At 38.2% G+C, this 26,499-nt stretch overlaps 1 protein-coding gene across 1 annotated transcript in view; it reads left to right on the top strand.

Annotated features, from left to right (window-relative positions):
* The window catches only part of LOC122791686 (xanthine dehydrogenase/oxidase-like), a 1,688,659-nt gene that overhangs the window by 1,264,543 nt on the left and 397,617 nt on the right, over nucleotides 1-26,499 (top strand). Inside the window, exon 28 of the mRNA XM_044059558.1 lies at nucleotides 12,811-12,892. Within this exon, the coding sequence (XP_043915493.1) occupies nucleotides 12,811-12,892 (82 nt within the window). The remainder of the gene's footprint in view (nucleotides 1-12,810; nucleotides 12,893-26,499) is intronic.

Here is a 26,499-nt window from a genome sequence, read left to right as displayed (position 1 = left end):
GCACTTTTTTGTGATTGGCTATTTTTTTAAATTCTCGGCTGACTGGAGACCTGCTTAGTAATGGTTAAGCTACCATTAGTAAGTATATGTCTGTTAACAGTGGCTGTTTCCCCTAAGTTATCATGGCTTAGTGGTTCTGTACTTTGCTTGTGATGCACAGAGTCCTGGGTTCGAACCTTGTCATTCATTTTATTTTCATACTGTCCAGACAGGCTAGGGGGTGTGGCTGCATTTAAGCAACTTTGCTCTACGTTGCTCCTCGGTGTCCTACGGTGCCCTGGTTGGCACAGCGCGCACGTCTGCACAAACAAATTGCTCTGGTTAAAGAGCTGTTTTACTATGGGCACCTCTATTGCACTGGATTAACCGTTATTAAACTATGGGCAACTCTATTGCGCTGGGTGAAGCGCTGCTTAGCTGCAGGCAATTATATATCAGGATCATTTAAAATATTTATTTTGTTCACTGATTCATTGGCCATTTCACTACGTTTTACTACTATTTACACATATTTTTGTCTGGTATTATTTCATATACTGATTTAAAAATAAATACGAAGGGGAGTGGTGGAACTCGAACCATGGATGCCTATTCTTTGTGCGAACGCTCTACCATTACACTATTGCTATTTGGTGTGATTTGCAGAAACATTCTTTCTTATGCTCTTCCATGTCAGAATTGCTAATTCTAGCTAAGCAACAGGCAGACCCGTGCACACACGCGCAAATACGGGCAGCTATTTCAGGTATTTAAAAAAATAAAATTAACTTTTTATAACTGTGATGGGGGTTTACAATGTCAGGGAGTGTGGTGCTGGGCGCAAGGACATTTGAGCGGACTCGCTCTTGTGTATTTGCTTTTACTTTTCAATCACTTGCAGGGGCGTGGCCATTTAGACTGCTCGGCAGTTGGACACGCCCCCTGCTTTCTTACATGATCCGTGTATGAATTACGGTTGGGTCAGCGTGCCCTCATGCATATTCATGGCACGCTGATGTCATACCGTTCAACTGCAGCCTCCGAGTAAGACTTATTAAGTCTTACACGGAGGATTCGTGAATCCGGGGGATTGTTTTTTACTGATCTGCTGTTCTTGACACATGGAATCAACAACTGACTACTGATTGGTAATGTGGTTCTGGTTTGTCTCAACAGAAGTCTCTGAGCAGTGAGCAGGTAAACAAAGATATTTATCATGTGGAACATTCTTGAGATTCAAGAGATTCAGGAAAACATCACTATTATCTCGTTTTGACTTCTCAAGGAACTGCTTTCCGCTTTGAACTGTGCGTTCTACCAAACCATTTGACTGCAGGTACTCTGAACTACTTGTGACATGAGTAAAATCCCATTATTCAGCAAATATTTTGAAATGCTGGCCTGTAAACTGCATGCCATTGTCAGAAATAACTTTTTGTGGATTCCCATGTACTACAAAATGATGCTTCGTCTTAGTAATGACTGTACAGGATGCTAGGTTAGGAAGTAGGCCAATCTCAAACCAGTTGGAGTAAGATTCTACTAACACCAAATAATATTGACCATTCCTCTCGAAAATGACCATGACTGCTGTTGACCAAGGTAGTTCTAGAATTTGGTTAAGCTGAAGTGCTTCTTTCAGTAGATGTGGCTTTGTGCTATTAAACACTGAACAACATGAAAGTACTCTCTCAATGTCTTGTGACGTAGAAGGCCAAAATACTATCTCTCTCGCCCTTGTTTTGCTAGATTCGTTTCCTGGGTGACCACAATGCAAGATAGTAATGTACTCAGGTTGCAAGGACTTTAGAACAATTACCTTTGGGCCTTTCATAATGATACCTTTGTCAGCCAAAATTCCATCTCTCTATGGAAAATAAGGTTGAACTTCTTGAGGTAAACTAGATTACTTTGATGGCCATCCTTGATTGATAAAGTGGTTGAACCTCTTTAAATTTGGATCTGTGGCTGTGTAATCTCTCAGCTCATCAAGATGTGTGGAAGGAACATTTCTCACTTCCATGACTTTAAAATCAAGATTCTCATTCTCGTGCTGTTCTGTGTTGTTTCTGGGTGATCTGGATAATGTATCAGCAAGATAAGGAAGGTTGTCTTTCTTGTAGACAAGATTGAAATTGTACCTTTGCAATCTCAGCATCATATATAGCAGTCAGGCAGGGGCCGAATGCATAGACTTTCTTAAGATAGTGATTAGAGGTTGGTGGTCTGTTTCAACCTGGAGAGGTCCACCATAAATAATCATCGAACTTTGAACATGAAAACACAATTACCAAAAGCTCTTTCTCAGTCTGTGTATACTGCTGTTCAGTTTGGGTAAGTATTCTCAATACATAGGCAACAGGTTGTTCCTCTTGTAGAATGACTGCATCAAGACCAAATTTTGAAGCATCACAGGAAATTGGCTTGTGAACATCATAATATCTGAACATTGGCTGACTGGCAATTCTCTGTTTCAGGGCATCAAATGCTCTTTGGTGTTGCTCTAACCAAGACAATGATACATCTTTATGTGTCAGCTTTCCAAGCAGTGCTGAAAGTTGGCTCAAGTCTAGAATGAACTTGCCTAGGTAGTTGACCATACCAGGAAAACATTGCAGGGCTTGAACATTGTCTGGAGCTGGCATCTCAAGAATGTCTGTTTGCTTTGAAGGGTCTGGTTGCAGGCATGAACTTGTAAATAAATGACCAACATAAGGAACATCTTGAAGCCTGAATTTACATTTCTGTGGGATGAGTTTAAGATTAACTTGACTTGCCCTTTCTAGACAATTTCTGAGGTTTCTGTCATGCTCTGCTGCACCATTACCTCCTACTAGTATTTCATCTACTATAATAGCACAAGGATACCCAGAAAAAAGTCACTCCATTGCATGTTGAAAGACTTAATTTGCAGAATTTATCCCAAATGGCATTCTCAAAAATCTGTACCTGCCAAATGGAGTACTAAACGTAGTGACCATTGAGGATTTTTTGTCAAGCTGAATTTGCCAAAATTAACTCTTTGCATCTAAGACAGGAAAAATAGTGGTATTTGGCATTGCGCATGTAACTTCTTCAACTGTGTGCATTGGATGATGAGATCTTTTTAGTGCCTTGTTCAAATCTTGTGGGTCAGTACATATTCTGATGTCATCTGAGCTTTTCTTATGAGCTACCACCATGGAAGATACCCATTCAGTTGAAGTTGCAACTGGACAAATCACACCTTGTCACACCATTTTATCTAACTTGCCTGTCCTGCATGGCTATTGGAACTTTTGTGCTGGCCTGACAGCTGGACTGACCTCTGGGCCTAACTTCATGGAGTACACAACTGGAAGTTTGCCTAGTTTGTCTTGGAAAAGATCAGCATAGGTAGAAAAATGTGCTGGGCAAAATTTTTATTTATTTTATTTATTTATTTTATTTTATTTTATTTGTTAACCGGGTAGTGTCTGACTGGGCCATTGGAGCTTGTTTTCAATGGAGACTCAGGGAGAAAAGTGCCACACACAATAGCATTGTCCAAAAATAGTACAAAATCATAAAAAAAATCATAAAAAACATAAAAACAAATTACATAAATATAATAATACACTTAATACAGAATTATGCATGTATATTCCAGAAGACCAGAGATACAATTAGTCAAAGATTATGTTGTAAACAGCATTGTAGATAATGAATATAAATGAGTGAAATTGATTGACAGAGAAACATTCATGGTAAGTGTGAAGGCTGCCAGCCTAGCTAGATAGAATTTTGTAAATATTTCTGTGTCTTATCTTAAATGTAAGAAAACTGTGTTAAATGTTGAACTTCAAAAATGTAATCACAGTGCACTCTGGTGGAAGAAAGCTGATAAGTCAAGCATTGTATGACTGTTTTATCTTAAAGCTTGAAGACAATGTCTGGACTGATGAATTCCTTCTATTGTTTTGAGATCAGAGTTAATTGCAAGGTTTTACATGTATAATGTATTTTATTGTTATAACTTCCTGGCCAGGTGCAAGCTTACTAAGAAATGTAAGTTTAGAGTTTCTGGTAGCCTGGAAAGCAGAGAAGAATGATGTAATCTAAAATGAGTCAGCAGTGATGTATTATTTTAAGACTTTTTCAGAGAGAGAGAATCAGAGCATTTTGCATTTGTCTTCAGAACTGATCACTCACCAGCAGTTGCTTTGCTCTATCTGTACTTAAGTATGAGCTTAGACTTTAGTGTTTCTGTTAAGAAATAGATAGAAAATAGTAGGTTTTGACTACCCGCTTTCTATATTTATGTCAAATTATTCTACAGTATTATTTTAAGCATTTTCCTGTGATTTCAGAACTCTTGACTAGCACTGTGTTGAATTGAGAAGATTTGTCTTGTGTTTTTATTATTTATTATTTTATATTTCTAAACCCTTCAACTGTGGTTGTTTTGTGTAGAGATAATTTAAGGTCTAGAGTACTTGCATGCATTTGGTGATACTGTACAAAGCCACTCCAAATAAGCCTTACTGTTCATCACACTTACTAACTGGATAATAATATTGCACAGGAAAATTGGACACCCTTTGGTAAGGGCCTTATTAGTAGCTGATATTAGTGGTTGGTGGCAGCTGGTACTGCCTTATAGCCTGGCCAGAATGGGGGCACAGCTGGAGAACCTGTGCCAGCCTTCCCCAGGAGTGTCTGTGTGTTTGCATATAAAGAAAAGCTTAAAGCGTGTGTGTGTGTCAGCTACTTGGGCAGGGACACAAAGCACTGGTTGGACATAGAGGGTGCTGGTGGTTTTAGCTTGACCACTAGGCTGAGATCTGTACCCTATAGCTGTGCCAGTGGGGATTTTTATTAGGGACCTGGAGATAAAGGGAGAAACCAGCCCCTGACTGACTGTGATCTCTGTGTGCTGTTAAGAGAAATTGTACTTTACTGTGCATGTACTTATCCTTCCCAATGTGTACACCCCTCACTGGTGTTAGTGGTGAGAATTGAGGCTCCTTGATTACTGGGCCAGTGCACAGGCATCACAGTAAGCATCAGTTATAGCACATTTAAAGTATGCATTGTTTACAATATAGCTACAAATTCTAAAATGGACTAGAGCCAGAGTTAAAGTTCCTTTGACAGGGGAATGGAGAAATGTAATTAGGGAGGGGGGATTGATTATCCAGGAGAACAACAAGAGCAGAATCATCTGGATTTGAGATGTTCTCTGGTTTTTGTTTTAAAGGAAGAGTAGTTGGGAGTGTTTTGGATGTGTTGGGTGAGAGCATTCCAGGCCTTAGCTATTTTATTAGAGTAGAGGCAGTCACCATGGTAGTTGTGTGACTGCATAATTTTTAGCAGCAGTCTGTTTGAATATCTACCTTGTATTGACTTGTGGTTTAACTAGGGAGGATAATAAAGGGCATAGTTTGGGGTTGTGAATGATTGGGTATGTAAAGTAAGATGGTTTAGTGTTAACAGGTTGGGAAGCTCATGCCAATTCAGTTGTTGGTGAGCAGAGCAGTGATGAGATTTTTGGGGATGACTGCACGCAAATTTTACAATTTTATTATAGCAGGATGATAGGTTGTTTAGGTCGGTTTTGTGCTGGTTTGTAAATATGTGTGAGCAGTAGAGTAGGTTAGGCAGAAGTTGGGATCTAACAGTGGCTAGTTTGGCTTGGGTTGTTAGGAAAGATTTTGCACAGTAGAGAGATCCAAGTTTGGCATCAACCTTTTTGATTGCCAAGGAAATGTGAATATCAAATTTCAGGCTGTCATCTATAGTTACATGTAGGAGTTTGGTATGGTTTGTAGGTTCAATTATGGTTCAATTGGTGGAATGAATAGTGAGAGATGGAGAGTGGTTACTGGATGGTTTGTTGGTGATAATCATTAGTTTAGTCTTATTAGGGTTTAGAAAGAGCTAGTGGTTGGATAGGTAGGTTTCTGTTTACTGAAATTATTTTTGGGTCTTATCTTGAAATTCTGGGAGGGTTGGGGCAGAGCACATAAGGGATGTATTGTCTGCCTGTTGTATGATTGTAGTGAGTTGGGTTGCTGAGTTTATACTATTAGTAAATAGGATAAAAAGGAGGGGGCCGAGTTTGGACCCTTGGGGTACACCAGTGGACACTGGTAGCAGAGGAGAGAGATTTTTCTCCCATTTGGTGCCATGTTTACAGTCAGATAGGTAGCTCTGAAACAATGTAAGTGTAGATAACCTGAGATGGTAAGTGGCAACTTTCTATAGGAGAAGTTGGTGCGAAACAGTGTCAAATGCCTTTGACATATTTAGGAAGCTGCTGAGACTAGGAGACCATTGTTCACGAGGTGATGAATGGAGTCAGTAAAAGATACTAAGGCTGTGTTAGTGCTATGCTTTGGCCTAAATCCATGCTGGGAGTGGGATAGTTGGTTGCTGATGAGGTGATTTTGGAGTTGCTGGTGAATACATTTCTCTAGGATTTTAGCTATGGGTTGGAGTATGGCAATGGGATGACAGTTTGTGATTTCTCTGGAGGGGCCATCCTTGTGGAGGGGGTGATATGCATGATTTTCCAGAGGTGAGGTACATATTATTTGGAGATAGAGCGATTGATAAGGATAGATATAAGATAGGTAATAGATGGAGCAGCAATATTTAAGTATTCATTGGGGAGTTGGTCTGCAGCTAGGCAGCATGGTTTATGTCTGCTGAGGAGCTTTTTATGTAGGAGGTTTGGACAGGTTTGAAGGAGAAAGAGTTAGTGGTGCTAGAACTAGAAGGTGGGATGGAGAGAGGTGGGTTTTGGTGGTTATCTAGGAGGTAGGTGATCGAGTTAATAAAGTAGGAGTTGAATCAGAGTTGTCTTTTAAGCTTACATGGTGGATATACTTAATAAATGAAAACAGTTACATTTTCAAAGTGTCTTTGAGCCCTAATAATGACTGGACATGCCTCTTGACCACATAAAATAATAAGTCATAACATCTTCTAGCAGAGCAACATGAAAGCACTACTGAGCCTTCAATCTAAATTTCTTCACCTCCATAAACAATAAACCTCACACACCTTGCCAAATCAAGCCTTTCACCTTTACACACTCTAGCAAATGTTTCTGCAGACATAACATTGCACTTCGAACCTGTGTTGCCTTTGAGCTCTATGGGTTTGTCATTTATCTGAACAGTACAAAAAACTTCATTCTTTGCTGTTAAATCTACTACATTGACTGTTTTATGAAGCATTGACACACCATCAACATAAAGAGTAAGGTTGCCACTGTTTACCTGATTAACTTGTTTCTTAAAAAGTTCCCTCTTATTAAAAGAATGCGGGTCTTTTGATTTACAAAACCTTTTGAAATCATTCCACTTACTGCATTTGTGGCATTGTTGGCCAAAAGCTAAACATTTCTCCTTTTCTGATTCCATGACTTCCACCACAGTTATGACAGCTGGCAATGAAACTAGGGTGGGGCCCATGCTTTGAGTTTGCTGAGTCAATCTTATGCTTCACTGAGACTGTAGGAACTCTGGAATTTGCTAAAAAGTTCTGGGGTTTACCAGTGAGTGCTGCAGAGGTTGCAGCTACTGCCATGTGCTTGGCCCTGTTTCTTTTAACCATGTTCTGCATACTATCAACATGGTCTTTATCACTGTGCCTTCTAGAGTTGTTCTCATTTGTAAGCATATTTGTGTGCCTTTCTGTGAGTGTGTATATTTGACAAATCTCAATGTCCGTATTCAAAGTTAAATCACTGTCATGAAGCAAAATCTTTCTCACAGCATCATCTTTTATACCACACACAAGTCTGTATTTTATCAACCCATCCCTTAAGTCACCAAATCTGCACGTTTTAGCCTTATTTCTCAGGTTAGTTATATATGCTGCAAAAGTTTCACCAGGCTTTTGATCCCTTCTGTAAAATGTGTCTTTCCATAGTAACATTTGTCTGGGGGTTACACATTTCTCTAAATGTATGTTTCAAGCACTCTGGATCTTCCCTTGACTCAGCTGGTACAACAATATGATGGTTTTCCCCATCTCCTGTATAGATAGCAGGTGCATACACAAATGAATGTTCCTTTTCTATGGCTTCTGACCCAGCTAAATTGAGCAGAATAAATGCCTTTGTACGGTCATCTTTATCAGAAAATGCAGCCTGTGTGAAAATGTCATACTCTTGCTCAAACACTCTCCAGTTCTCAGCAATATTACTGTCAAACCCAAGTGCACTGGGTTTTCAAAATCCATCTGCCATGCCCACAAAGTATACACAAACACACTGAAAATATGGCCCTTGTAATTTATGTACAAACAAACTGTTCTGTGAGCTTGTAACAATATTCAAATGCACAATAAACTCTTTGAAATACTGTACTTTGTGAAATATGCTCTATAATGGCTGTATTCTGTGAAATATGCCCCGTAATGGCCATACTTTTGTGAAATATCTTTACTGTAACACTACACAAACATGGTACTGCTTTATACACTTTTGATAACTCAAATATCTTTGCTTGATACAAAAAGTACATGCTTTGCTAAAATTCGGTTGTTTCCCTTTATTTTATTTGTTTTCTGCAATTGAGACTTTATTTCAAACATTTTCTGTAGTAATTTGAACATTTTTATTAATATTGTACATAGTTTATGTGAATATCATTTAGAATGTTCTGTATGCTTCGTTTCATCTTTTGTGAATAAGAAATAGTGCTGAGCAAGTTTTAATACTTAAAATTTGTTTCTGACCTGTTTTGCGAAGTATGTATATTATGAGGATGGTTCACTCGTATATTCCACCAACTCTAAGCAAGTGCATCAAATCATTATAACCATTCTGTCTCTAACTTCATGCCCTTTGGATATGCCGGTTCTGACTCCATGACCTTTAGACATGCCACTTCTAGCACCATGTCACTTGTTCGACTCTAACACATATAACAAGAAGGCTGGGGGGGTTCATTTAGATGCTTTAATACATAGTAACACATCAGGATGGATAGCAGCATCATAAAATATGAACAAACTAGTTAACAGACAGAGGTTACATACATACATGTTCACATCTCAACAGCTAACTACAAAATGGCAGTCAGGCTTGCACTTGCTCAGTATTTATGCAGTTGTGCAAGCCCTTGGATAGCTTCTTAAAGGTACATGCACACACATTGATCTACAGTGTTTGTGTAATATTATTCCAAAAGTCACATCTTTGTATATAACCTTTTTTAGGAGACATTTCTAGAAAAAACTACATATGTACAAGAAGATGCAGACTGGGCATTTGTAGTGTCAGAATAACTGACCTAATTATCATGCTTTGATTGAAATAATTCTGAATCTTTGCTGCCCTTTTCAATGTTTCCACTCTGCCCTGATCAACTACCTATTCCTTTCAACCACCCATTTCCCAGTTACTTGCTTAATCCTTAAAAGTATTGCAGGAATGTCATAGCCTATCTTCATTCTGGGTGAGGTGTTATGGGAGAAGGTTGGAATACTGTCAATTAACTTGCTTTATGTCTTCAGGAGGTGTGAGGAAACTGGAGCTCCGAAAGAAAGATGAACACAATGAGGATATGCAGATTCCACAGAGGACACATCACCTGCACATTCAAACTGGAGACTGTTGCTGCAAGGCATGCACATAGCCCTCTATATATTTCTCTACTGTTAGTTTATTTTATTTGTTATATCTTAGTCTGTACTGATAAAAGCAACATGCAGTATCAGAACAGACTGGGATCTGTTGTATATTATTACAAATAATAATCTGAAGATATCAGCACAGGCAGAAAAACTTAGAAGATACGCATAGAAAAATAAAGGAAAAGTACAAAATAAACAACTCATCGATGGTCCAAAAACATGTTATAGAGAATTGGGAAATGAGGCAAAAGGAACTAAAATACAACCCAAAAAAGAAGAAATAGACACATTTTGGAGAAATATCACTGAAGACCCTGTGGAACATTACAAAGATCCTGAATGGATAGAAAAGAAACAGTAAGAAGTTCAAATGTACAGGAAATTAAATGGGATGAAGTGATGGCCACAGAAATTGAAACAAAATTAAGAAAAGTGCCTAAATGGAAAACCCCAGGCCCAAATGCAGTACTTAGCTACTGGCTAAACTTGTTAACATTGTTACATGTAGATTTAGTCCTGAGTAAGAACTATTTATATGCACATCCCGAACAGACATCAACCTGGTTAACAACAGGAAAAATGATACTCCTACTTTAGAGTGATCATACAAGCTCTCCTAAAAACTACTGACCAATAACTTGTCTACCGATGATGTATGGAATTGATGCTGACAGAGTTTATAGTCATTTAGAAGAAAATTTAATAATGGCAATAGAACAATAGGGTAATAAAAGAAAGTCATATGGAACAAAGGATCATTTGTTGTTAAAGTCATAATGGAGAATTGTAAAAAGGGGAAGAATCTAAGTATGGCACGGATAGATTACCAAAAAGCATTTGACAGCATCACACATTCATGGATTAAGGAGTGGTTACAGATGTATTAATCAATTACATTATGGGGACCATGAAACAGTGACAAACCACTCTGCATCTAAGCCATGATAAAGGACAAATTATTATCCTAGGGATAAAAATTCAAAGGGGATATTCAAGGGTGACCCTTTGTCACTACTACTCTTTTGCCTTGCCCTTAACCCATTAAGCTGTCTACTTAACAGATTAGATCATAGTTACAATTTGGCACCCAGAAAACAAAGTGTAAAGACTTCTATTCTTTTTCTGGATGACTTAAAACTGTATAGTGCATCAGATAAGGAACTGAAAGCACACCTGCATGTATTCAAAACTTTCTCAGATGATATAAGAATGTAATTTGGTCTTGATAAATGTGCAAAAGCAACCTTTAAAGCAGGAAAGCTGCTGCACCAAGAAAAACTCTTTCTCGGACAGGAATGTGATATAAAGGAATTTGAGCAGGAGGGAGTGTATAGAATTTGGGAATTGATGAAGGATCAACAATAAAACATGAACAAATGTAAACAAAAATTAGGGATATTTTAGAAGACTAAAAATAATACTGTAAACAGCCATGACATCTAGGAACAAAGGCTGTGCTATAACCCAATTAGCTCTTCCTGTTCTAACTTACAGTTCTGGGGTGATTGCCTGGTCCCAAAAGGTATTGAATCATTTGGACAGGAAAGCAAGAACAGTGCTATACTTATCAAATGATATATACAAATCAATGTATACCAAGATTATATATTCCCTGTTTTGAAGGGGGTATTGGCCTCCTCAAAACTGAATACAAGTATAGATCTGCAATTGTAGCACTGCATATATATCTGTTGACCTCACAATATCCAGACATAGTGAACATTCTAAACATAAGGATAACAAGTCTAAGATGACTTCCCTGCAGAAGCATTATTGGTGTCAAGTGGGAATGGAAATCAAACCAGACTTAGATAAAATCAGGTAACAACTGAATGTACCAAAATAAAAAAAAAAACAGAAGAAAGAAGATAAGGTGAAGGATCAGGTGAGGGGGCACAAAATGTAGAAAAAGCATAAATATAGCTGCAAGTACAGAAAATTCCTGGAACAACCTCATGTTTATCAGAATGTGATGCAGGAATGATTAAAGAGAGGTGAATTTAAACCAAAAGACGAAAGGTTAATATTGGTTGCCCAAGATAGTGGACTATGAACATGTTGCCTTACAAATTCCATTGAAAATATTAGAGAAACAAATGCAAATTTTGTAAAACAGAATTGGAAACAGTCACACATCTTGTTGCTGGGTTTTGATACATTAATGGCAGAGGTCCTGTATACTGAAAGGCATAATAATGTGGTAAGACTGTTGCATAGGTGATTATGCAAGCATTGCAATACTGAAGTTGCTAAGAAGCATTGGAAACATAAGCCACAAAGCATTATAGAAAATGAAGTCTGTATCACATAATGATCACTCATTAACAATAGTTTAAAAATAGATGCAAGAAAATCAGATGCACTTGTTCATGAAAAGAAGACAAAAGTCACATTTATCATTGAAATTGCTACACCCAGTGATTACATCGTCTTGCCTACAGAGAGACACAAGGTCATAAAATACCAGGATTTGCAAGCAGAAACAAGACCAATATTGAAGAAGGCTACCCAAACAGTTCCAATAGTAGTAGGAGCAATGGGTCTTATAAAAATGACTTATAGTCATATTTAGATATACTACCAAAATCTGTAATTCCGTATGAGCTTCAGGAGTCAGTTCTGTGCTAACTGCGGGTGCTGCAAAGAGCACTTTTGGCTAACATCAAAGATTGAAACAATACTAATTTTATGAACTTTAATCATACTTTTACTTAGGAATGTGGTCCAGTCACACCATGGTATTAAAAACCTAAAAGACTTGGGGAAATTAAACAGTGGTAAGTAGCTTTACAACACTTTAGTTTCTGTTACTCAGTATTACTCTCTCGCTCGTCTGAGTGCAGTCTTTTCATGTTGAACCCTGCACTAATGCAGTTGCACAGAACTAACTTATCTCACCGCAGAATGCCACTCAGCACTCTTATCCTAAAATGACCAGTGTATCACAGAATTAATTTCAGTAGAAATGCTAATATATGGTATTGTCTGCAACTTTTTTTCTAGCTGCTTTTACAGGACTCAACAAATAAGTGAAAAATGTCAAACATTGAACTATGAAACTCATTATGGACAGACTGTGGGCCCAAACTGCATGACTTTGTGAATAGTTCTTTACAGTTTATTTATAGGAATACTTCTACCTTGAATAGTTGTACATAAATTGAAGATATGTTGCTTCACAAATTTATAATCCTTTAGGCTAACTTTGATCATTGCTCCTAGGCAGCACCGCTGGAGGAAGAGAGGAATAGCTGTTATCCCTACAGTATTTGGACTCAGTTTTACAGTCAGGCTCCTGAATCAGGTATGTGGCAAATTTATTCAGCAATGATTTTATTCCAGTAAGATTTAGTAATGGATAGGCACAAAGATCAAACCTCTTTACAATAAACATCATAATTATACTGGTTGTAGGATATGGTGATATGTGTATCCTACAAAAGGAACAAACATGGCTGTGGGATTGCAGTGCATAAAATACATCACAAACATGAATGATGGTGAGAAGCAGGACATGAAATCTGCCATTTTGGCTACAAGGTTAGAGGATGAGCCCAGGTAGTCTTGCTAGCTATGTATGTTCAGTATATTGCCCACCAGATGCAGGAAGAAATGATGACGATGATAAGAAATGAAAAATCAAACTTAGGAGATGTGAAAAAAAGATGAGGTTCATTGTCTGGTTAACATCCCTAAATTTACACTGGCAAAAACAAAAAAAACAGAGCTCTAGGTTTACAAGAGAGCAGGCATCATTCAGTTGGGTAAAACAGTGAGACAGAAGCTGCAAACAGCAGAGACATTTTGGGAACTTTTAAGAGTGCACTAGGTTATCAGAAAAGAAAACAAAAGAATGCATCAGGAGAAAGTGGACTTGTAAAAAGCAAAGGACGACACTAGCTTTGTTTACGAAGTAAGGTCATTCAGTCTCCAACTAAAAAGAAAAAGGACTACAGAAGAATGAATAGTGAAGGACAGGATGACAGAAAAGGTTGCAATGATTTAGCAAGAAGTCAGCAACGCTCACAAGGTATAACTGATTATCCCTGGAGAAGGGGATGTCTCTGTGAATGAAGGTTGCATGAGATATGTATGTATATACCCTGGGGAACATGGCAGGGATCATAAGAAACATATTTTCATTAGTAAATAAAATGAGGAGAGTTCAAAATGCTGCAGCTCAGACAGAATTACTGAAATAATACACATTTGTATTTCCATTCCGCAGGGGCAACAGTGCAGAATACAGTATATGGTGCAGCAGAAAGTGGGAATGGGGAAAGCTGAATATAAAGATGAGTGGCCAGGAAAGTAATGGTGAAACTCAAGGGTGGCTTAACAAAGATAATGTGCAAGATTTACATGAAAGGACTGGATTTTCACATCAGCATTATGTACAATTTCTCCCAGGTTCTTTTGGACCAATACCCAGAACATATTCTGTGCAAACCCTACTCCCATAATTAACACTCCTAGAGATATGTATAGAGAAGCAGCTGTGGACATTTATTTTCCGTGCCAATCGGTTCTCCACCACTTCATCTAGTTACATATTTTGTAGAGCTTATGCCCCAGCTTATCTCCAGCAACAATCTCTTAAGCCTCTTTCATTCTCTTTTATCAGTTCTCTAGGAATAGAGTTTGAATTTAAATAAAGATAATGTAATTAATCTACAAAATAGCCTAAAACTGAAATGCTCACTTTTTTCTAAGCTCTTTTTCCCAAAAATGCTTTAGTGCAGTTTTGGCTTTGCCAATCGACAGTTCAGTCATCTTTAGATAAACTACTTTGCTCTGCACATTTTCACATCACTGCATTAAATTCCGTTTCACAGATTTCATGACGTTCACTACCATGAGCAATGTGCTTTTTATCATATGTACCAGCTATTCCAATACAGCTTATAGTTTCCTGAAAGCCAATAACATTAGGCTTTGAGCTCTACTACTTGTAATCTCTATACTGCAAAGTGTAAAACTTCTCCAATCAATCCCATTCTTCCCAGTTTGGATATCTTAATATTGACTAAGGTTGCCTCAGTTTATTACTAACCATGCACAGGTACCCCCCACACCATTTCCACGTCATCTAGCAATGTACTCACTTTCTGGTCAGGAAGCACAGTATTCCCGCTTGAAAGTTCTATAGCCAGGGCGGGGGTGCACTTGTATTCCCCAACTAGTGGGGGGGGGGTCTCCTTCCTTAAAGGTACTTCATCATTTCACCATGAACATTTCAAACTACCAGCTATATTTAGGGAAGGACATACTACCAGCCCTTGTCCTCCCATAAAAACATACTTGGCCATGTCATAGACAGCATTGTTACATGGATCTTATTTGATATCAGACTATCACAAGAGACAGCAGCTTTGGCATCCCACACCTCTAAACTAGGACAATGGGTTATCATCATGTTCCAGAACATGAGGGCAAGTAATGTAATTCTCCCTTCATAACTTACCTAAAACTTACTGCCACTATCCCATCTTGCACAGATTGCAACCTGTTCCTCCATTCTCTAGCAAACCATGTACTACTGTTCCTGCTTGGCTACCTCTCCTGTCCTCAGTACTGCCCTTCTCTTATTTTTTATGCTTAACCTGAAACCCTCATATATTTCTTCTCTTCAAAGTCCTCCAGCAGCAAACTACTACATAGGTTGAATAAGTCTAACCCTGCTTCAGACGGGTGCACCTCATCTGTCCTAAACTACTACAGTCCTTTCCTTCAAGCCTGGTTAAACTAAAGTCATGAACCTTACTGGCTGTACTGTCTTCCATCTTTGGCCATTTCTGTTCCCTCTTACTGCACTAATAGTGTTAAGCTTGAGTAGACTAAGGATATTAATCTTACTTGCTGAGTATTTATATAGCCATAGTCTGCAGCTAGTTATTTGTAGTCATCTTCAAACGCCCAAAACATTTCATCAAATGAACCAGTGTGTTTTTTTCAATGTGGGAAGATATGGCACATTGCCAAGAAATTGGTTAATTAATAATGCTTTTCCTCAGAAGAGAGTAATTTTTTACTGAGCTTTAGGATTACTAATTTCTGGGAGCAGGATCACACCTGTTAATGAATTTTGGTAGTTGTAAAACATATGATAAGAGAAAGGTGGAAGTGAGCGTGTACATGGAGATGGGTGTCTTATAACACATATAGAAAGAAATACAGGCACTATTGGGTAATGTGATGTATCCTGTAGCTTTAGTATCTGATCTCACACATTACATGATAATAGGTCAAGATTTTCCCTAGTTCAAAACTCTGTAGAATTTGTGGGGTGAGGGAGCACAGATAGATTCTCTGTGCTTTGAATATACTTGAAGTAAAAATAGTTGGACAGAAACAGTAGTCTAACATAGTATTAAGACAACATGGTGCTAGGAATACTCTTAGAATGGGGAGGGGCAACAACAACAGTCTGGAACACTACTAAGACCACATCAGGTTATACCATTAGGTAGAAGGGGGAAAGGCAGCAGCAGCAGGCTGACATGATACTGTGAACTCACAGTTGTGAATGTACTCTGAGTAAGAATGAGGGAAAGCAACGACAACTTGATATGACTTAAATACACACTCCTGATAAAGAAAAGGGATCTATGTTGAAGTAACACAACAACCTGCTGTCTTTGCATAGAAGGCATAGATGATCTTATGTGTTGCCAGAGAAACTCTGATGCTTAGTTAGTGAAAGAAGGTAGCACAGAAAATGAAAGAGAAGAACCTTTGTGCTTCCAGAAAACGACAGTTGTAGAGTTAGTGAAAGATGTCAGTATAGGCACTGATACAGAAGAACAATGTGATAGCAGAAGAAAAAAAAGTGAGTGAAGTAGTCAGTAAAGAAACCCTAGGTGCATAATATTGGGATTGTCAAAAGAACCACTAAAGAAATGAAGGATGCCTGTGTAGAGAACATAAAAAAATGCATAAGTGGTACACTCATAAAGAGTGGAAAGGAAGCCTGAAGCAAGGCCTAGTTTCACTGTGTATAGTTAAAACAAAGGGCTAGTCAGAAACGTGACAGCAGCAGGAACTTAGAGAAGAAAAAGTAACAAAAGTGTTCATGACTTACAAGGCTGGTAAATAAGTGATGACAATTTTACAAAATTGCATTTGGAAGACAACACATTAAACAACGCTAAAACATATAGCCAGAATTGAAGGAGAGCATGAACGACAGGGTGGTCCCATCCTATACCTATATTTGGAGCTGAAGAATGACTTATTATATAAGATAAGTAAAAGCAGAGAAATAGTATACCACCTGATAGTTCCAAAACATTTTAAAATGTTTGTAATGATACTGCTAAATAATCATATTTTCAAGGAATGTTAGAGACAGACTAGTTAACACTAGCAATTTAGCAAGATTTCATTGGCTCTGTGTAATGAAAGATATTTCAAATTTTTGTGCAACATGCCCAGAACATCAAAAAACTGCAGCATGTCTTGGCTTTAGAAGTGCACTTGTACCTATACTTATTCTTAGGTCCTAATTACGTGGATATCTATGGATCTGGTAGGTTGATTAGTAAACTATAGTAATGGCTATAATATTCCAGTGATTACTGACTATACTGCAGAGGTTCCTGAAGCTTTGCCAGTATTAAGTTAATACAAAAGCAGCAAAGGTTACGTTTCTCAAGGGTAGGTTTGGGCAAAGACATACTTACAGACCAGGGAACCCCTCTTGTGCCCAGGATGATGCAAGCAGGGTTTTTTTTTTTTTTTTTTTTTTTGCAGTCATGTGTTAATTAGGTATTGGGACATCTTAGGAACACTGTCTGGTTAAGTGATTGATTCAGAATCACGCAGTAGGCAGACAGAGGTGAAAGAAATCAAACTGTATCCCTGACTACAAGGAGCAGCTTGTTAATGGCTCAAAGCCTTAAACATCTACACTAACTACCAGACAAGGTTACACAGGGTACGATTAAGCTTTAATATAAATTATTTAAGACCCTCAGTGTACCACCCTCAAACTGATGGGTTAGTGTTGTATTATAATTGAAGTGTCTGTTAAAGAAGGTCATCAAACAACATGATAAAAACTGGGGTCAATTATTTACTTTCTGTTATCTGTAAGAGGGGTACCACAATCGTGTAAAGGGTTTACCCCATCTGAGTTGTTATACAGATGACATCCCAGCACTTTGCTGGACATAGCTTAGGAGAATTGGGAAGAAAACAAAAACCCTCTTAGATGTGCAAAAGAATTGCCAGACTGATTAAAATATTAAAAAATGCCCAAATGAGACCGTTTAAATCAGTGAATAATGTATTAATGTTAGGCTGTGCTACTGAGAACACATTCTAAACAAGATGGCAAAGAACCTTTGAGGTGACAGAGAAAAATGAATACAGAAAAATGAATACAGTGACCTACAAATTAAAACATGCTGGAATGAAAATACCAGGCTAAATTTATCACATAAATGTGTTAATATTATGGAGAGATGTTGAGGCTTCTGTAATCAGTGGAAGTTGAGATAGCTGCCAGTAGTGTAGTACAAGAAATTGTCACTGTTGTTCAAATAGTTGAAACTTTGACTAATTTTGATGGTGCATTTGGGGTCCCAAGATCCATCATCATTAGTGCAGAACCAGACGTTCTGTGTTGGGAGGGGTTATTATGGGGCAATTTCGCCCCAAAAGGGCTGCAAGGAATCTTAAAACTTTATAAAGTGGGGGGTGCAGAGGGAGGCAGCCCCCTTGCTGGATGTATTGCCCGTGTGTGGCTGTCTTTCACAGAAATTAAGTCAGTAATGTCCATTAGTTTCAATTTTTATTTACTTTTTTTTTAAGTTTCAAAAAGAACAAAAACGAAAATAAATAAATAAATAAATAAATAACTGACAGACCCACTGGGATATCAGCCAAGTCAGCATCATTCACACCTGAGCAAAGTACAGTAGTATGTCCTAAAGTAAGCAATTTTCTACTGAGGCATAATGGGTGTTTAGCAGAGTTAGAAATGCCATTTTTTTTCATTTAAACGTACTGCTTTTATGTGAAAATGCTGTCTTACTATGTTATGTACTGAAGGTAGAACAAAGCATCCAACAGCAGTTACTGACTGGAAACATTTGCTGTAATAGTGTTAAAAGAGGGGGCTGTAAAAAAGACAGAAACAGTTACTCCCAAAGCAGACAGATAATTTTATATTGCCTGTTGTCATGTGGAGAATATACTGGATGAAATATGATAAAAGGAATAACAGGAAGTATACCTGGCGACTCAAAATGAAGGAATATTTGGACTTTACCAAAGACTGTTTGAACATTTTGCTGGGGGTGGCAAACTGAAATGTAAGATTTTTTCTTTCTTGGTAACAGAAGAAGTTTGGTCTCTTTAATTAAACAGAGTACATTGAACTTAAGAACTTGTATGCTTTACCCAGTATTTTATATTGATATTGATATAGATATGTTTACATATGCATACACTGTTGCTTATTACATATAAGGCATCAACATTATTGTAGCCATTATCTCATTACTGGAAAACTTACTGTCCTAATTAGCACCTTATAAACAGATCCATGTCAGTCATAGACTCAAATTCAAATACCAGTGAGCAATTCAGTGCAACTGTGTCCTTCTTTACTGCCAAAATGACCTAGTAATACAAACTGGGGGGAGAGATGGGGATGAAAAAAAAAGGGACCCCAGAAAGGGAAGGAGGGGTAGTAAAACCACTGTACCTGTGAGTGCCAACCACATACACTCTTGTGTACTTTCATTACCTGCCCATTTCCTTTCATCCTTCTTACTTTGTTTTAAATCCTGTACAGTTCTGCTCTCTTGTTCCTGCCAATGAACCAACTGTGCTATCCCTCACCCCCCTGTGGGCATTTCCCTTCTCACCAAAACATTTCATTCTTAAATACTACCTGTGCACATTGGCCACTACTTAGGTCAGTTATATAGGTTCATAGGTGTGTACTAGGCTAATGGCCCGGGGGCCTTTACAAGCCCAGCCTATAGGATTACCCTGGCATTGTGCCACTCGACCTTAGTTCCCAGTGCCTCTGTCAAGTAGGGCCACTGGAATGATCCCCAGGGTGAATTTTCTATTTCCCATCCACTCATCAAGATTTCTCTTGAAGAGGGCCAGCGAGATGCTCTGTTTGACATGTATGGGAAGTCTATTCCATAGCATGGATAGTCTCTGGGTTATGAACCTGTCCTTCTAGCACGTTCTGTTGATTGTGGTAATGAGGTTGAGGTCTCTGGAGAGTGTGGTGCGGAGGGATTGGGATTTCTTTAGATGTAGCATTTCTAACAGAGCTGGGTCAGACATGGCTTTGTAAGTCAAGCAGAGATGACCTCTAAGTAGGCAATATGGGACAGAGAATAGTTGGAGTTTTTTGAGTCTGTCCATATAGGATAAGTGTTTAAGGCCTAGAATCCTCTTTTAGAGGTACATTTGTGGACTCTCCAGTTGTTGCAGGTGTCTAGTGAGGTATATGCCAAATGGAGCTTTGTACTCGATGACTGGCCTAATGAGGGAAGAGTAGAGGGAGACAATGACCTCTTTCTTCCTGGATGCAAAACCCTTAGTAATGAGATGTGCCACATAGAAGGACTTTCTGACCACAGTGGCAATGTGGTGGTCGAAAGAGAGGTTGCTGTCAACCTGTGTTCAGATCTCTTATAATGACTTCTGTGTTCAGTGGACTACCATTGATGTGGTAATTCATGGGAACTGGGTTTTTCCAAAGGGGATGAGACACATGTTTTGGCATTGAGCTTAAGGCTGTGGTTCTGACACCAGTCGTTGGTCTCAGTGAGGCCTTTCTGTAGGATGCCATCTTCACTTGTGGAGGTAATAATAGCTCCCAACTTGCAATCATCTGCAAACTTTGTCAGCCAGAGTCCCTTTGTGTTGGCCTGGACTTCAGAGAAGTAGATACCAAACAGGAGAGAACCCAGGACTGAACCCTGTGGGACTCCACTCCTGACTGGTCAGCAGTCTGACTTGGAGTTAGCTACTTTCACACTGTGAGTTCTATCTGTAAGCCATTTTTCAACCCACCTGGTGATATAGGGGTTGATGCCTAGCTTAGTAAGTTTTTCTATGTTTCCTGAGTGGGGAATGGTATCAAAGGCCTTGGTCAGATCAAGGTAGGCTGTATGAACCACCTTACCTTCATCCACAGCTCTGGTGACTTACTCAAAGAAGTCAACCAAGTTAAGCAGACATGATATACCCTTGACAAAAACAAACTGTGTGGGTCCAGAGTTTGGAGATTCCCTATATCCTTGTTTATTAGGTCCATGATGATACATTCCATAGCTTTGCATATCAGACTCTTTAGGCTAATGGGTTGATAGTTTCCAGGGTCTGTAGTCACTCCTCAATTGTGGAGAAGGATGACTGTAGCAGTGCGCCATTTGGTAGGGGCAAAGCCTGAGGTGAGGCTGTGATTGAACAGGGCACACAGGTCAGGTGCCAGTTCACTCTGTAATTCATGTAGAACACAGCCAGGGATATTGTCAGGTCCTATAAAAGCTGTATTCTTGGCCTTGGACAGTGCTGTTTTAACCTGTGCAGCAGTAATACTGTGTGCCTAGCAATCTACTGTTAATGTGACAGGTCCTTTGGGAGGGGAGAGAGTGGGGTAAATTTGGCACTGAATCTGTCGGCCAGTATATTGGCAATATCTGTTGGCTCGTTATAGGAGGTACCATTGTGCAGTAGCTTAGAGGAAATCTGGGTATTGCCATGGAAAATCTTTACATAATTATAGAAGGCCTTGTGGTTGTCTTTACTATCTGCTGCAATTTTGTTTTCATAGCTAGCTTTACAGGATTTGATGAGGGATCTTAACTTTTTGTTGAGGCTGATAAGGGAGTTTTTCCAGTCTTGGGACTTCACCTTATTCCATATCAGTTTCCTCCTTCTATTATAGAGTTTGTTTATAGCAGGGGACCACCAGATTGGCTTCCTATTTTTGGAGGAGAGCGTCTTGGTTCTATTGGGTATGGCGAGAAACATGCATTTGTGTGGATCTAGGATTATTGAACAAAAGTTCAATAGTCCGAATCCAAAATAACCAAACGCAGTTTAACAAAAGCGCTTTCACCTTAAAAGTGCTTTCTTTAAAGTACATTAGAAAAAAAAAACACTAAATCTTCTTTTCTGCAGAGGGACAAGCCCCCCTGCACCCCCCCTATTTTTATATTCTCACTCTGAGGTCACACTACAGTGGGGAAAAAGGAACTTTCCCCTAACCACACCGTAGTGAGACTGGCACAACAAGCATACTTATCCGAAAGTGCTGCTTCACTGATTTGGCAGAAAGTGCCATTGGGAATCTGTACGGATCCCATTTGTGTACGTGTTCGTACAGTGCAGTGGTTTATGATTCGGCGATCATGCAACTATTCTTCATTTGCATGGGTGCCGTGAAGTTAGTCACCTCTGTTTTTAGGAGCCCAAAGCTAGCTTTGGAGAAGTTTTTCATGGTGGTTACCTTTGCGAGGGTGGAGTGAGGTGGGAAAGATGTGGATTTCCAAGGTGATAAGTTTGTGGTCGGATCTAATGAGGGAGGGGTTGACTACTGGTGTAGAGCAACAGTCACCCATGTTAGTAATGACCAGGTCAAGGATGTTGCTACCTGTAGTGGGGGTAAAAAAGAGCTGGCCCAGGACATTGGAATTAATGAACTCCAGGAAACGTTGCACAAGTGTATTGGTACATGAGTAGTTTTCCCTGTTAATGGAGGGGAAGTTGAAGTCACCCAGTATGAGAGTGTTAGGTTGGACCCTAATATTCTCCAGGGTGCTTTGAAACGTGGAGTGTGAGTCTTGTTAACATGGTTTGGGACCTATAATTACCCAATGTTAGCTGCACCTGAAGTATCTCTGCTGCGTTATGTTGGGCTACCAGTCTGGAGGCGTGTGCATCCTTTATGAATATGGAAACACCACTTCCTTTGGAGCTTTGGTTAATGAGCTACCCAGTCACAGTTGCCTAGTATGGCCATTGGCTGCTGCCTCTCACTAGCGCCCTGTTTGAAACACCATACGGATGCTGACACAGCTGGTAAGAGGTGACTGATATAACAGCAGATGCAATAGCAACTTTATCTGATGAAATCTCTTTGATTGTTTAAAACTGAGACGAAAGCGCTTATCTTGTTGTTTTAACAATAAAGGATTTTGTTGCCCTAAGAAGTGTTTGTGTTCGTGTTTTGCCTGCCTGCCTTCTACCTGTTTTTTCTTGGATTATTTTTCTTTATTGTTGTCTTTTAGGTTGTGTAAAGAAAGTGGCTAAATAGGAGTTATCTTCTTCTGTATAAGTAGCTCATGTGGTTTATATTTCCTTAAATTCATTGTACTTAATTTTTATTAATTTTTCTTGTAAACTTACATTTATGCTTGTTCGTCTTTCTTAAGATTGCAATGGTAATTTGTCATTTATAATCTACATTTTTTTCTCACTGGAACTCTATCATGAGAACTGCAAGGTATTAAGTTTTTGATTTGTTTTATATTTATTGTGATATGTTTATTTTGACTTCTGCTGTCTTCATATTTCATTTCCTGTTCTTTTAAGTTCTCTTTATCTTATTTCACCTAACATTTTATTTACCACTTACTTCTTTAAATCTTGGGTGACTTAGCTCTCCTTCTTTAAGATATTCCATTTTACCCTTCATAGGTTCATAGATAGTACTAGGCTAACTGCCCTTGTGGGCCATTTTTAAGCATAGCCAATTACCCCACGTAAGGATCAAGCCCTGTACCTTGTGTCTGTAAGGTAAACACCTTAACCATTATGCCAACCTCCCACCTTGTTTCTTTTTAAGCTCTCACTGTCATTCTAGTCATTACATTAATATTGCATTATTTGCTTTGGAATTAAAGTATTAGTAAGTCCAATTTGTAGTACCCTGTCTGACAGGCCTACTTTTGTAATCTCTAGTTCTTCTTTATTATAGTCTGATCTTAAATCCTATATTTACCTTATTTATCAACCTAGAATCTAAGAGCCATACATTAATACAACTTGCTGTTCTGTCCTGTGTTCCTAAGTAAATGTGTCCATTTGTCACTAGATTCACAGTTCTCTACGTATATTAATCCTAACTCAGTTGTATAAAAGCTTAAACACTGTGCTAATTCAGATACTCTATTCCTTCCTTCTGACATTTTGTCTAACCTAATGCCACACTAAGGTGTCACCTGTAATAACTGCAACTATTAACCCTTTCTTGTGTGACTGTGATGAAAACAAATGCACATCTGTGAGTACATCTTCTGGTGAGCCATAAAAGTGTCCAAGAATAATTTCTTACTGTAGTATTTATGTGTTAGCATACAACCACATTACCTTGAAGTCACTAATTCCTTTCTTCTGAGTCCTTAATTTCTGAAATACGTGAATCATAACCCCTACTGATGAAATTATACAAGTGGTTTCCTCCCAATCCTTCCAGTTCTTCAATACAGTTTCAATTTTTCTGTTTCAAAAAGAAAAAAAAGTATAAATAAATAAAGTTTCTTAGCTGTGGTTTTGAGTGAACTTCTCTTTGTTTAATTCTCTTCAATGTCATCAAAGCGATTTTATTATACTTAAAAAATCCAATAATCTTAGTAAATAAATTAGGGTCATTATTTACATTGTTTACTTATTTTGGGCTTTGGCTTCCATCAGATAGGTCTTGTATACATCAATTTTGATGATGTTCTGTACCAAGTTGTTTTGGGTCAGACTGGGATAGACAGAAAATAGACGAGCATAGAGAATAGCATACACTTGACTGTGAACTAAATAGGTTGTAGTCACGGGATATAAATTAAACTCACTACATCCTTATTTAACTGTATTACTATGGAATATTAATACCTATGTTATTAAATTTCTGAAAGTTGTTTCCCACTACTGTGGCACAAAGAAAAGGAGCTGAAATGAATACTCATTTTTAATATTTTGTGAGATCTTCCACAAAAATCTCCTGTCTCTTTAACCTTCCTTTGTACACTAAAAAAATACCTATAACTACAAAATAAAAACTCAGTCTCATCAAAATAAAAAATGCTATCATAGCTAGATTCTATGCCTCCAACTTTCCTAAGTGCTCTGTCATCCACCCTAACCCAAGTCCTACTGTTGCTCTAACCTGCACAGCCCCTTTAGAAATTCTGAACCCTGCTACAGTAAACATTCTTAGCATATGTAACAATTTTACAGACCTTTCTTCCTGTCTAGATAACACATTTTACTCCATAGCCGTCACAGAAACGTGGCTCAAACCAACTATAGCACACATAAAGCAAATAAAGTACAAAAGAAAGCTTGCAGAGTAGCGATACTCTACCCTAACTCCTGTACTCTTACACCGTACTGAAATGCCATTCCAAAATTTGTCAGTGCCAAAGTTTTTATCACCTTCCTAAAATTAAATAAGACAAAAAGACTATACATTGTTGTACTTTATATCCCTCCTGGAAATAATGTTCCTATACTAGAAGATATACTACCTTGGGTATCTGATATAATCGCAAATTAAACAATCATTCTAGAAGATAATATTAACTGGCAGAGCATAACTACAGTAAACTCTTAGTTAACTGGAATTCAAGCAACCAGAAAAAAAAATTGAAGAAATACAGTACAATTTTCACATGTTGCACTTTCTGCACACCCCCCCCCCCCCGGCAGAAACATACCTTACATTTTTAGAGTTTTAGAGTTTTAAAAAGGAAGCTAGGAATACATTCCCTCTCTCCCCAACCTAAGAAAAAGTTAAACCAAGCAAATAATATAGGGTACAGTATTAGTCAGGCCTATTTTTAATAGTAACTCGCAAACAACCATAAACTACAGTTATCCAACATCTACCAATCCCCATGGGTGCCGGTTAAATGAGAGTTTACTGTACTGACTTCTCAGCTTCCAGCATGAACCTGTTCCAGTTGTTTAAGGAGATTGACTGGGTACTTTTTTAAATCCTGGGTTGCGAAATTAAATTATAGAAGTCCATATTTTGGGGGATTATGCTTATGTTTGGATTGTAGAGGTTATAGCAATGTTTTCTGTCTATGATTATTTGTTTTTAACCTGGTTACAGAACTGTCTAAATAGTTGTAAATTATTGTTTGTTTTGTATTTTTGTCCCTCTTTCCATGCCATGTCTCTGTCAGTGATAAGGAAGCTACTCAGCTAACAATTAAGGTTGCTCAGAAATGTTGAAATTAAATTATTTACACCTTCATCTACAAAATGTTATTTTAATGTGGTCCACTTCATGGCTTTTAATGATTCAACAAATAACTGTTGGTTACATATTTTAAAGATTGTAGGTTGTTTTATAATCATGTTTTTGGCAAACTGAGAAATAGTTCTATGGACATATACTGATAGGTAGTCAGTGGAAGTGAACCAACAGTGGTATATTTAGTTAGGTCAGTAATCAAAATTCAGTCAAGGATGGCACCCTGGTTGTTTGTTTTATTATATCTAATTGACATGCTAATAAGTTGTGTGAAATGGAACAGGTTCAAGTTTGAAGTTGGGAAGTCAGTAGTTATGTTCCGCCAGTTAATATTAACATCATCTATAATGATTGTTTAATTTGTGATTATATCAGATAGCCAAGGTAGTATATCTTCTAAGAGAGGGATATTGTTTCCAGGAGAGATATGCTGTAAAGTATAACAATGCAGTACACACACACACACACACACACACACACACACACACACACACACACACACACACACACACACACAGACACACAGACACACAGACACACAGACACACAGACACACAGACACACAGACACACACGCATACTACAAATATAAATAAGCCTAACACTTTATAACTTTTTGCAGAATATTCTGTAAATCATCAAAAGAAAGTTATGCAGTAAGATAATTTTTTAAACACA

Source organism: Protopterus annectens, chromosome 1.part2, assembly GCF_019279795.1.
Source record: "Protopterus annectens isolate FY-2018-M chromosome 1.part2, PAN1.0, whole genome shotgun sequence".
Classification (NCBI taxonomy): domain Eukaryota; kingdom Metazoa; phylum Chordata; order Ceratodontiformes; family Protopteridae; genus Protopterus; species Protopterus annectens.
Note: the sequence above shows the minus strand (reverse complement) of the source record. Positions and strands in the feature narration are given on the sequence as shown.